Raw genomic sequence first — 13,240 nt, 5'->3', positions numbered from 1 at the left:
TCCCTCTTTGCATCTCTCTCTATGTGCATCTCTTATTGCATGTACCACACTGGGGTTTCATCATTTAACTCCTTCATTGCCTTCCTCCCCTGTTTGACACTGAGCTCCTTGAGGACAGGAATAATGTATCATTTATGTCTGTAGCAAACCCCTTAGCACAGTTCCTGGCATTCAGTAAATGTTCAGTGAATTAAATCACATTGATCCCTACCTCATCTCCACACCCCTCTCGTGTGTGTGTGTGTGTGTGTGTGTGTGTGTGTGTGTTAATACTGCAATTCTCAAGGAGAGCAATGGTTGCTCACCAATTGTACACACCAACATGTCTCCTAGGAAATAGAGTAGACATGCTGAGATAATGAATAGTTCAGAACAATTCCCTTCAGATGAAAGGATGCATTGTTTATGTCAGCTGAAGACTATTTCCTTTCTGTGTTACATAGGAGAGAAGAGAGAAATATTCTAGGAAACAAATTTATGGCAGGAATTGTAGAAGTTTCATTATCTCGGTGCTGACTAGTATCCTCTCCTGCAAAAAAAATTGAATTCTTGGTAGTTGAGGTTTTTGTCCTTTTCTTTAAAAAACCACACAGCTTGCTTCCTGAAAACAAGGGAAATAATAAACAACAGCAACTCCCAATTTTACTCTGATATTTTGCCAAGAGTCTTCCTAGTTCATGTGGTTCTATTTCATTAGAGAGGACTGATTAGCATAAAAAGAATGCTTCTAAATTAAGCTACCCAAATATGTACTTAGTTAATACTAAGGAGCTAATTTATTGTATTATTTAAAATATAAATCGGATAGCAGATCTATTTACTGAGGTGTAACAGCTAGGCAGTGGTGCATAATTTTCTCTTAGCTGTTGAGTGCATTTTAATAATCTATTGAAATTTAACAGAGAACCATTTCATTATGGGAAGTGAATAAATATTAAGAAGTCTAACATTTAAAGTATTATCCACACATGGAGAGTGGGTTTTAAAAATTAATGATATTTGAGGAATAAAGAGGGAATTGGGGTTTGCTTTTTAAACAGTAACCTTTTGTTGTTTTAATTTGAAAGGTAACCAGATTCACAGAATTGCTTGTGGGAATGTTAAGCAGAGCCAAAGAATAAAGAAGGTGGAGAGTGTGAGTGGGGTAGAGAAAGGCAGTGTGAAGAAACAAAATCAAGTGGTGTTAAGATATTGCCACATTGTCAACTGGACTAAGAGCACTATTTTTGCCTGGCACAGTCTTTGCTTTGGTAATAGTAACTGTGTGCCTTCTTTTATTTCAACAAGTGGCATCATGAAAATGTGCCATTTGGCATGTTCTGTATCCTGAGTTCCTGGAACCTGGGGACATTTGCCAATCCAGGGTCCCTTTAGGCTGTGGGTCAAGAATACAGCTGAATCTAGAGACCCTCTCTGGTCAGGAGTTGTCCCAAACAGACGAGCTTTGGAGTGTCTCAGGGGCTCTGATACAAACAGAGGGATCCTGTGAATACAATGGTGTGGTCTTGAAATTATTATTGCCAATTATACTGGAACTCTGTGGAGGTAGGCAGGAATGGAGGCAGACAATAGGACCTTCTTTTTTTTCTGCAAATATTTGAAACCTGGCCCATCTGATTTCCTGAGCCAATGTTTCAGAGAAGTTTGGGACCTTATAATTTACCCATTTGGATAGATGTTTCTTTGATTTATTTTGGGTAAGAGGAAGAATGTGCAAGTGTTTCCTCTTTCCCTGGGAGAGCTAAAATGTCAGAGAAGCAGTGGTCGGAGGGTAAACTGGCTTGGGAGGGAGGGGAGACCTGATCTGTGGTGTTTGCCAATTTCCATGGTGTAAATACTCCCACTGTGACTGATTTCAAGCTATCGACATGACGTCACTGAGTGTGGAGAGGGGCAGCCATGTGCACATCAGCTCTCCTGAGCCGCGTCAGAGAGCCCCAGCACCCCACTGCCAGAGCCAGCCTGCAGTGCTGCTTGCAGGAAGTAAAACTTTAGCAGGTCGGTTGGCTCTTGCTTCCACGTCACCCAGAGAACAGTGAGTGGGGATCTAAGTCCTCACCACACTCCTGGCAGAGAGCATGTGCTGCTCTGACCTCTGCCCTCTCCTCCCCCACACCCATTCTCTCCTCCGAAAGAAAACTCCAAATGTAGATCATAAAGCTAGATATTGAGTAAGGGTAATTAAGGAACTGGATTGTGCTTTTTATCGTCTCGTGAATATCAAATTTAAAACCTGGACATGGAGGAAGTGAATTTTGATTACTGTTTAATTGCATCAAATCCTGTGTTGTAAAGTGGGTTCTTAGAAGGGAAAAAAGACAGAACAGCTTTTTGCTATTCTGCTAAGACAAGTAAGGTCTTGCTTGCTTGATATTTATTTCTGTGTGGGGAGAAGAGGGTGTTTGGCATTGCATGGAGTGAAAGGGGGTGGAGGGAAAGAATGGGATGGATTAGGCGTTGGCAGGCTCAGGGGATGACATTCACTGTAGACTGTTAAGTCAAGCATATTGACAGAGGTTTGAGCTCATAGTCAAGCCGCTTTCTTACTTTAATTGGGACCTTTCCCACGGGAAGGCAGAATTATAGCGTGGAAATTAAAGAAGCTTGGAAGAGAAGTACGCCCCCTCCTAAAAAATATATTATAATCCTTTCTTTCTAAAAAAGTATAATAATGAATTTTATATTTAGTAATATTGTAACTTCTGCTCTTTCTCCACTCGTAAAGGGAAAAGAATATTTCTTTGACCATAGAAATTCAGATCATAATAGCATGATGACCTATATGGCGCATGGTGCAAACTTAGTACATATTTGTGGATCAAGTGTTCAGTCCCATTTTATATGCATTATCTCTTTGAATCCTCACAACAAGTTAAATACTCTTAGAGTGAGCAACCATCCTGGATTGCCTGGCACATGTTCAGCATCAGCACTGAAAGTCCTATGTTCCCACTCCCCGGTCCTGGGCAAGCTGCTCACCCGAATTCTTATCTCCATTTTACAGATGAGAAAATAGAGGCAGTTCAGTCACTGTGCCAAAGTCACAGAGCTGGGCTCACACCCAGAGCTGCTGAATCCTGAGTCCACGCTCTTAACCACCAGGCCAAATCGCTTCTTCCTACTACCCTGTGCTGGGCTTTTACGTTTCCACTGACTATGACCGAGGAAAGAGAAGGCTCTAACTTTAGTCATTCACACCGAAACATCTAACTGATAGGTGAGGCTAACAGATTTGATCGAAGAGTCTTTACTTCTCAGGCATTCATTTCATACCTCTCTAAAAAGAAGGGGTGTATTACTTGCTCGCTAGATTTCTTCTAACTTAAAAGTTCCCACAGGCTGGCCCGGTGACGTAGTGGTTAAGTTTGCACTCTCCACTTTGGAGGCCCGGGGTTCATAGGTTCTGATCCCGGGTGTGGACCTACACACCACTCATCAAGCCATGCTCTGGCAGCATCCCACATACAAAGTGGAGGAGGATGGGCACAGATGTTAGCTCAGGGCCAATTTCCCTCACCAAAAAAAAAAAAAAAGGTTCCCTAATTGTCAGAAGTCTGTTTTTCATGTCACACAGAAATGTCTCTGCCATATACTTTCCTCATCCTTTTATCCCATCTGTTCTTTTGGGGTTGTAATGTCTTTTTTTAAACCACTGTTAGCTGGTTAGTAATATATGATTTTATTATCGATCCCTTTGTTGTTACCTAGAGATTACAACACGAATCCTGAGTTAAGAAAGTCAACTTTGAATTAGTATGTTTATCATTTTCTAGATGTGCAAGTACGTTGCAAAACTTTAACTCAGTTTATGCCACCTTTTGTGCAGCTGTTGTCTTTTTTGTTGTTTTTTGGTGAAGAAGATTGGTCCTGAGCTTACATCTGTGCCAATCTTCCTCTATTTTGTATGTGGGACCCCACCACAGCATGGCTTGATGAGTGGTGCTAGGTCCATGCCTGGGATCCAAACATGCAGACCCCGGGCCACTAAAGTGGAGTACGTGAACTTAACCACTATGCTACTGGGCTGGCCCCTGTTGTCTTTTTTTTAAACTTCTGTGTGATTCAAACTTCACGAGACATTATTCTTATTATTATTGTTATTATTATTATTCATATTCATTTATTTTTACCCATGTATGTAAATTCCCCATTGCTCTTCATTCTCCTCCATATTTTCCTCTTTCCATTAGGGATAATTTTCCTTCTGTCTGAAGAAAAACCTTTCTAGTATTTCTTTTAGTGTAGGATCGCTGGCAATAACTTTTTTTAGTTTTTTGCTTCTTTGAAACATCTTTATGAAGTCATTTCTGTAGGAATTTTAAGTTGCAGTTATTTTTCTTCAGAATTTTAAAAATAGTATTTCACTGTCTTCTAGCTTCCGTTGTTTCCATTGATTAGTCAGCTTTTCTTGCTTCTTTGAAGGTATTGAAAGCACTGAGTTTTTTTTCTCTGACAACTTTTAAGACCTCTCTGTCTTTGGTTTTAACAGTATACCATTGGGAGAGAGCATAACGCTTTATGGCCTGAGCTTAAGACTCAGAGTACAGGAGTGTGACTCAAGACACAGTAAACTGTATGAGCTAGGGCAAGTGACTTAACCTCTCTGACCCTCAGTTTCCTTAACTGTACAATAGGGAATGAAATATTACCTCTTGGGATGGTTATGGGTTATGCGAGGAATTAATGGAATAATGTCCATAGAATACTTAGCACAGTGCCTGGCCTGGAATGAGACTCAAGAAATATTAGCCATTATTATCATTCTTCTAACAATTATCCCTATTCAAAATGCAGGATCAAAAGGCTTGTGTTGACCTAACTATCCTAGAACATTGTGTTCCTGCATTAGCATCAAAAGTCTTGGTTTAACGGCACATACTGTTGCACCTAGATGTGGTTAGTTTTCTTTGTGTTTTTCCTGTTTAGGTTCATAGAGCTTTTCAAAACTGGCTTGATGACTTTTGACAACTTTGGAAAATTTTCACTTAGACTCTAAATTTTACTACTTCTTTCACACCATTTCTTTCTTATCATCTAATTCTAGGACTCTAGTTAAACATAAGTTAAATATTTTACAGTCTCATGTTTTCTCTTCTCTTTTCAGTATTTCCCATGCCCTTATTCTTCACACTTCAGTCTGGATATTTTCTTCTGACCTATCTTCCAGTTCATGTATTCTTTCTTCTACATGTCTGATTTACTGCTAAACCATCTAGCGAGTTCTTATTTCAATTATCAATGGATAAATGACTTTTTAGTTCTAGAATTTCCATTTGGTTCTTTTTTTTTTTTTTTTAATATGTCTGGTTTTGTTTTGTTTTTTTTTTTTAAAGATTTTATTTTTTTCCTTTTTTTTCTCCCCAAAGCCCCCTGGTACATAGTTGTATATTCTTCGTTGTGGGTCCTTCTAGTTGTGGCATGTGGGATGCCGCCTCAGCGTGGTCTGATGAGTAGTGCCATGTCCGCGCCCAGGATTCGAACCAACGAAACACTGGGCCGCCTGCAGCGGAGCGCGCGAACTTAACCACTCGGCCACGGGGCCAGCCCCTCCATTTGGTTCTTTTTAATCCATTCTCATTCTCTAGTGAATTCTTTATTTTGTCACCTAACTTCTTAAATAATTTCTTTACAGTTATTTAAAAATCTATACACAATAACTCCAATATCTGGATCTCTGTGGTCTCTTTCTGTTGTTTGCTTTTTTTCCCTTGGATTTTAGTCATTTGATCTTGTTTTTTGGCATGACTACTAAATTTTATTGAATGTTAGACAAAATATATGAAAAAAAGTATGAAAAATTATGTCATCTTTCTCTAAAGAGGATTTAATTGTTTTCTGGAAAGTAGTTCCAATAGGAGCAGATCAACTTTCTTCAGTTGGGGGTCAAGATATTGTCTTGGTGGTAGACTTCAGGTTTTGTGAGGGCTAGCCTGCTTCTGCTTTTCATTACTTCAAGACCTTGTCTTTCATGGATCGAATGAAAAGCCTATGGTATTGCCTCCTTGACAAGCCTTCAATTCCAAATTCTGTCTTTTCTTTCTTTTTTGGGTGTTTTTTGGTTTTAATTTTTTGGTGTCTCTAGCACGCTAACTTCTACTTAGCTTTTTATCTTTCATCTGTCACTGTTTTCTTGGCTTCTTGGCCAGAGAAGCTTAGAAATTGGTGAATTTCCCAAAGAGAAAAACACAAAATGTTAGCCTCACTTCTGCGATTCTCTTTTCTCTATGATCTTGGTCTCTTGAGTCCTAGTTGCTTTCTGATACTTTAGAACCGCTTTCTTTTCTTCTGAAGTCAACTTGTGTTGTTCTTAGGGAGAGGGGTTGGTTTGACACATGGTATTGTGTCGTAGTCAGAAGTGGAAATCCTAAGTTACAATATTATTGCAATTGGTTAAGATGTGCAACTAGGAAGCCCCATGGGACTGTAAGTCCCATGAAAACTATTTATCGACTACTATCAGAATGTATCCTGCTGCAATGGCTACATTCAGGTCGGCTAAAGCACCTTTCCCCCTCTTAGTCCATAATCATTTGCTACACTAGCAGTGTACAGCAGTGTATCTCAACATTTCCCTGAGTGTTGTGGGAGCAACTCTGAGCCTTGGTGTCTGTTTTATGTTTTTTTGAGAGTGACTTGCCTCCTTCTTTGTTAGGAAGTGGCTGCTAATAAGCTTTGACTTGTTTTTTCTCCTTCCCAAGTACCTTATCTTTTTAGTATATTTTTTTATTTGAGTGCATATTTATTTTATTTCCACTCATGCTTAGTGTCTGAGAGCTAAACGGTAAGATTTCATAAACATAGAAAGGAATAAAGATAGTAAGAGAACTTTAGTGTAAATCAGAAACCATAACAAGCAAGATTCTCTTGAGTGTCTCCATCGGGCTGTAGTGGGAAATAAGACCTATAAATCTACCCTATCTCGCTGCCTCCCAAGCCGGCTGCTCCCAGGTGCCTCTTTTCTTCTTTCCTGGTTAATCCCACCCCCGTCGCAGAGCTGCCCGTGTTGGAAGCCTGAAATGGAGAGGACGTGTGGAGGGTGGGGAGGTGCCTTCACTTAATCTTTATATCTGATTAATCATCAGTTTCACTGGTTCCACCCCAGCGTCCCTCTCCTCCTTCCCCTACACACCACCTGTCCTGTGAGCTACATCATCTCCCACCTGAGCAGCTCGGCTCCTAACTTGCCTCCTTGCCCCAGTATCATTCCTTCCAAATCAGCCCCCTCATTACTTATTGTCATCCTTCTATAATACAAATCTGAGCGCATCACTTAAACCTGCGTAAAGGCCTCTAGCATCTATCCAGATTCGGCAAACCCGCAGAGACAGAAGGCAGACTAGCGATTGCCAGGACTGCTGGGGAGAGGGGGGTGGGGAGTGATCGCCAACAGGTACAGGGTTTCCTTTGGGGTGATGAAAATATTCTGCAACTAGATAGTGGTGATGGTTGCACAACAGTGTGAGTGAATCGCTCACTGTAAAATAGTGAGAATGGTAATTTTATGTTATGTGTATTTTACCACACAAACACACACCCCCTCTAGGATAAGGTCCGTGCATTCCAGCAGCCCGTCGTATGGGGTTTCCCTGCACAACTCTGCCTCCTGTTTCCCTCTTGCCCTTCATCAGTGGAACCACCTACAGGTCACGCACATGCCCTGCTGTCCCATGCCCCACTCCTTTTGCACCGCTGCTTCCTGTCTGCCGTGCAGCCCTCCCCTGACCCGTCCCTCCATTGTCTGTCCAGTGATCTCCTCCTCCACGCCCCTCGCCGCAAGTCTCCCCTGACATATCTACATCAACACACCCATTGTGAATTTCCCTCTGTATTTCGTCATCTAAAAAGGCACAACTGGGAACCCTTTACTGCCAGGTCCGTGTTTCTAAGTCCAGGGAGAACTGTATCATTTTCTAAAAAGTAAAGTGGAATGAAGCTTTAAAGTGTGTGTATAATCCTTTTAAAATTCATGACACATTTGTGACCCCCTGGAACATCTGGAACACATGAGTTTAGAGGTTTCAGCTCTGGTGTGGAAACACCCAAAATAGACAGTTTCTGGTGATGAGACTGTTTCTATCCAGGGAGCCTTGAGATTAATCTTGTCACATTTAAATACGCAATCATGGCCCTGTCACATTTTGTCACACCTCTGAAAACTGTGGAGTGCTGTGGGTCCTTGATTTGTGAGTGGTGAGTGGCTTAGCTATGAACAACAGAGTGGTTTCTTTCTCAGTGCTCATAAATTTGTTTTTGAGGTTAATGTCGGTAAAATGCTCTATGGGAATCTGCTTGGGAACATACTTTGAGAATTTTGTGGCATGTGAAAAAGGCTTTGTTCCTACACGAGCTTTTCTCTCCAATCTTAATGACAGCATTTATGCTGTCATTTGGTCATTACATATGGTGGCTCAGAATTGGACTGGGGATCAGTTCTTACTCTGAGAGTAAGAATTATAATACCAAATCCCTGTCATCTTTTCTTCAACACTGGAGGGTGTGTGTGTGTGTGTGTGAATACCAGGAGAGCGCATGATCAGGAAGAAGTACACTGAGGTGAGGTCATGCATAGGTGTTAAATATCTACTTGTATTCTCTCTTGATGTAAATAGAGAATTCCCTGGTTGGTCACGGAATAGAAAAAGTTCTTCTAAACAGTCGTTCTGAAAGAGCAGTCTGGGGCCAGCCCAGTGGCGCCGTGGTTAAGTTTGCACGTTCTGCTTCGAGGGCCAGGGGTTCGCCAGTTTGGATCCTGGGTGTGGACATGGCACCGCTTGGCCAGCCATGCTGTGGTAGGTGTCCCACATATAAAGTAGAGGAAGATGGGCACGGATGTTAGCTCAGGGCCAGTCTTCCTCAGCAAAAAGAGGAGGATTGGCAGTAGTTAGCTCAGGGCTAATCTTCCTCAGAAAAAAAAAAAAAGAGCAGTCTTTGGACCAACATCATCAGCCTTACCATGGAATTGTTAGAAATGCGCATTAGGCCCCACCCTGGACCTTCAGACTTGGAAAGTCTATAGGGGAACCCAGCAGTCTGTTTTAACAAGCTCAGTTGTTTTTATGCATGTTCGGTTTGAGAACCGCTGTCTTAAACAACTCCCTTAAACCAGCGTTGTGAACGCTAACGTAAGAATACAGTGTTCTAGGTTACTTAGCTTGATACAAGCATTTGGATCCTGGGTTTTGAACAGGGGTAATTGCTGGAAGAATGATGAATATTTCTTGAATACCATCCCAGGCCAGGCACCGTGCTAAGTATTCCATGGACATTATTCCATTAATTCCTTACACAACTCACAACTATCCCAAGCATTAATACTTCTTTCTCTATTGTATAGTTAAGGAAACTGAGGGTCAGAGAGGTTAAGTTACTCGCCCTAGGTCACACAGCTTGCTCCTGCAAGCCCAGGCCATAGAGCACTGTGCTGTGTCCCCAGTAGCTGCAGCTCTGGTCCTGCAGGCAGCATGACCTTTAGCTCTCGGGTATTCAGTTTATTGCTGTTCCAGACCACTGTTGCCAAACTCATTTCCAGTTGAAGCAGCTGGGTTTTGTCACAAACGTGACTTCATTAAGTGTCCTCAGCTGGGCTGAAGTTGCACAGACGTCACTCGTCTGATTCCTGCCAGAGCCGGAGATGTGAATGGGAATCTATAGGAGGAGAATTCTAGTCTGGGATTGTGGGGGCAGCGAAAGTTTTCCTCCAGCGTCACTTGAAGGGGCTCTTGTCACATATCTGTTTATTTTCAGTCTGTGACACAAAGCGGGATATTTTGAGTTTCCAGATGCAAGCTTGAACACAGATGGTAGATGGGCTCCATTGTCATTGCAACAAGGCACAGATGATGCTTGATGGAGCGTAGCTTAAAGCAGTGTTTCCAGTTGAGTGTGAGGGGTAAGTCCGCTCTCACATCTGTAATGGTCATCTATGTCCCTCACCTGCCTCAGGGCTGTTGAGAGGTGAGTGCAATGTTCCGTGACCAAGCTGTAAAGTTTGGTTCAAATATAAGAAATTATTGTGCAGATTCTATGATCTGATTGAAAACACTGGTGTTTGCATCACAAGCCAGGGTTCTAGCTAGTTCTGTCACTATAGTTGTGTGAGTTGAATAAGCCACCTAGTAGCTCCAGATAGCTCAGTCACCTCGACACTGATGTGAACCGGTGCTCTCTGCAGTTGTGCAGTGCACAACTTGGATAGCTGTAAGCTGCAAAGAAAAATTCATCTAACATTAATCTCATGTACCTCCCAGCAATGTCGTAAGACGGTGGGTGTTGGGGGCGATTTTAATATAATAAATACACTATGCAAATATATTTTTTTTTCTGCCTCAGTTCCCTTCAGATTGAGGCGGGTAAATTGAGCTCAGGCTCTTACGAAGGGCTTGTCAAAGCGATCTTTAATTGCTGATAGTAATTCTGTGGTTCCAGAATGTGATCCCTTTACTGCGTGGGTTCTCTCACTCTAGCCTGTCCGTTGTCCACATCCACCACAGGACACCCAGGCCACACTGATAACTCCTGCAGGTGGCCTCCCACACTCAGGGTCGGTTCTTTCCCTTTTGGTATTGAATCATGAGGGCCTCCCCTTGTCCTCTACTCAAGACATTGGCTGAAACCAGAGGTTTTCTGAGTGCAGAGACTAGTCCCCTTTTTCTGGGTGTGGAGCCAAGCACACAGGTGGCCCCCTGCAGGTCCTTGTGTGGGTCTGAACTCTCCTCAACTATAGATGTTTTAGGAATGCTTTATACGTGCTGAGAGGTGACACAGGTGTCCACTGTTATCCAAACTCAGTCTACATTTAAGATTAGTGCATTTCACTGTATGTTAATTTTACATAAAATCTGGGGGAAAGTGTTGCTTATACCCCTATTTTACTTTGAAATGTGTCAAGAAGATAAGATGGATTAACAGAGGGATAGTGGGGTCCATATGTGGAAAATGAGTAAGGTGGGTGTTAATAAGAGAATCTAAATGGTGAGTATGGGAAATTCTTTCAAATTTTCTGTGTCTGAAGTCTTTTCATAATAAAATATTGGGGGAAAATGTTCTAACTACGCTGCTGGAAAAAAATGGCCTTTTAAAATTTCAGGTGTCTAGGATGTCTTGTTTGTTGTTGCTTTAACTTTTTGGGGAATCAGAATATCCCCTTTATTGGGGCCAGCCTGGTGGTGTAGTGGTTGGGTTCGTGCACTCACTTCAGCAGCCTGGGGTTCACGGGTTCGAATCCCAGGCATGGACGTACACACCATTTATCAAGCCATGCTGTATCAGGTGTCCCACATATAAAATAGAGGAAGATGGGCACGGATGTTAGCTCAGGGCCAATCTTCCTCAGCAAAAAGAGGAGAATTGGTGGCTGATGTTAGCTCAGAGCTAATCTTCCTCAAAAAAAAGAAAAAAGAAAAAAAATCCCCTTTATCCCCTTTATTAATGGTGAAGGCTAAGATGGAAGGTATAGCTATAGCCCCATGTCACAGCCAAGTGGACGGGCTAAATGAAGGGTGGAATTAGGTCGATTCCTTCACCCAGTTTTAGGCAGAGCTGGTCTGGGGTAGGTCTCTCCACCTCAGGGCCCTAACTAGCTAAGAATTATAGCACAGCATGGGAGAACAGACAGCTCACTGTCAAGAGGAAAAAGACAATTTTCAAGTTTTATACACATGAATGATGAACACAACTTTGTGCAAAATTAAATAACTACACAATTTTAACACTTTCCTACCTTAAGGTACTTATTATTAAAAGCTATCAGGGCCAGCCCCGTGGCCGAGTGGATAAGTTCGCACGCTTCACTTAGCAGCCCAGGGTTTCACTGGTTCGGATCCTGGGCGCGGACATGGCACTGCTCATCCAGCCACGCTGAGGCAGCGTCCCACATAGCACAACCAGAGGCACTCACAACTAGAATATACAACTATGTACTGGGGAGATTTGGGGAGAAGAAGGGAAAAAAAGAAAAAAAGAAAAGAAAAAGAAGATTGGCAACAGTTGTTAGCTCAGGTGCTAATCTTTAAAAAAATACCTGAACTAGTGTTTCCTTAACACAAAATCAGCTCACCCAGGGTTACATTTAAAAAAAAAAAAAAAACTATTAAAAGCAAAAGTCAGCTCTCCAAAGGCGTGGACTGATTGATAGAATATGTTCAGTATTTCATGTAAGCTTTAAGAATCCTTTAATGTGAATTAAAACTTTCCGTTTATTCAGAGTATCTTTTTCTCTAAATTTTCACTTCTCTTTTGTTTTTCTTCCTTCAGGTCATCGTCCGCGGTGGAGGACACATTCTCCCCTATGACCAGCCTCTGAGGTCCTTTGACATGATTAATCGATTCGTATTTGGAAGAGGGTGGGATCCTTATTGATGGATAAGCCACTTTCCTAAAAGAGATGTCAGGGGGTTAATCTTTGAAAAAAAAATGTTCAAAGTGGAAAATGTCATACAAATAAGAAAATTATCTTTTTTTATATCTGCAAAATATTTCTCATCAATAAAACTTATCCTTGAAACAAGTGAGCTTCCGTTTTGGGGCAAGAGATGGTTCATTACAAAATTAACTTTAAAAAAATGCTATGCATGAGTAAGAATTACATCTTTTAACTTAAAGGATGGACGTAATGGTTTCTGAGTCACCAGTTCAGATGAAGATGGATAAATGGGATGTTGGGGTCTTGAATAGGAATTTTAAATTCCTTCTAAGTGTATGTGAAAAGGGCACTAAGTGAATAAAGTAATGACATCTTATTCTGTAAATAACAGAAGAGTTTGTCATACCATGCATATGAAGGTGTTTGGTAAATATTATCGGGTAGGAACATTGACTTATCACTCGAAAGGAATGGGTGAATAGTGGTGGAAAGAGACTGGAATGTAGAAAGTCTTAGCAAGAAGGTAGCTTGGAATTCTCTCAAATAGAAATCTTATATATGAAAGTAATGATGTATCAATTGATGACAAGCAGAGGATCTTATTCAGAGAACATGCTGAATCTTTGCCTTTTCTTTCTTTGTTGTTTTTTTTCTTAGTTAGTTTTTTGAAATGTACATTTTGAAATGTAAATTTTTTTTCTTTTTTTGAAATTTATCAAACAGCCTGCAGGCCGCATTAAGTTATGAGCCATTTTTAATTTGGGTTTTAAATTCTGTACTTCTTGTAGCCAAATAAAGAATAACCTAATTTTATATAATTGTTGGCATATCAAAAAAATTTGAGATAATCTGGCATCAAAATATATACATTTATAAATA

The 13,240-nt window shown here is 41.2% G+C and overlaps 1 protein-coding gene across 1 annotated transcript in view; it reads left to right on the top strand.

The window, feature by feature from the left end:
• The window catches only part of CPVL (carboxypeptidase vitellogenic like), a 136,751-nt gene extending 124,246 nt beyond the window's left edge, over window positions 1–12,505 (top strand). The window contains exon 13 of the mRNA XM_001500152.5: window positions 12,253–12,505. Within this exon, the coding sequence (XP_001500202.2) occupies window positions 12,253–12,357 (105 nt within the window). The 3' untranslated portion in view covers window positions 12,358–12,505. The remainder of the gene's footprint in view (window positions 1–12,252) is intronic.
• The last annotated feature ends 735 nt before the right edge of the window (window positions 12,506–13,240 follow it).

The sequence above is a fragment of the Equus caballus genome, chromosome 4 (genome assembly GCF_041296265.1).
Source record: "Equus caballus isolate H_3958 breed thoroughbred chromosome 4, TB-T2T, whole genome shotgun sequence".
NCBI classification, from domain to species: Eukaryota; Metazoa; Chordata; class Mammalia; order Perissodactyla; family Equidae; genus Equus; species Equus caballus.
Note: the sequence above shows the minus strand (reverse complement) of the source record. Positions and strands in the feature narration are given on the sequence as shown.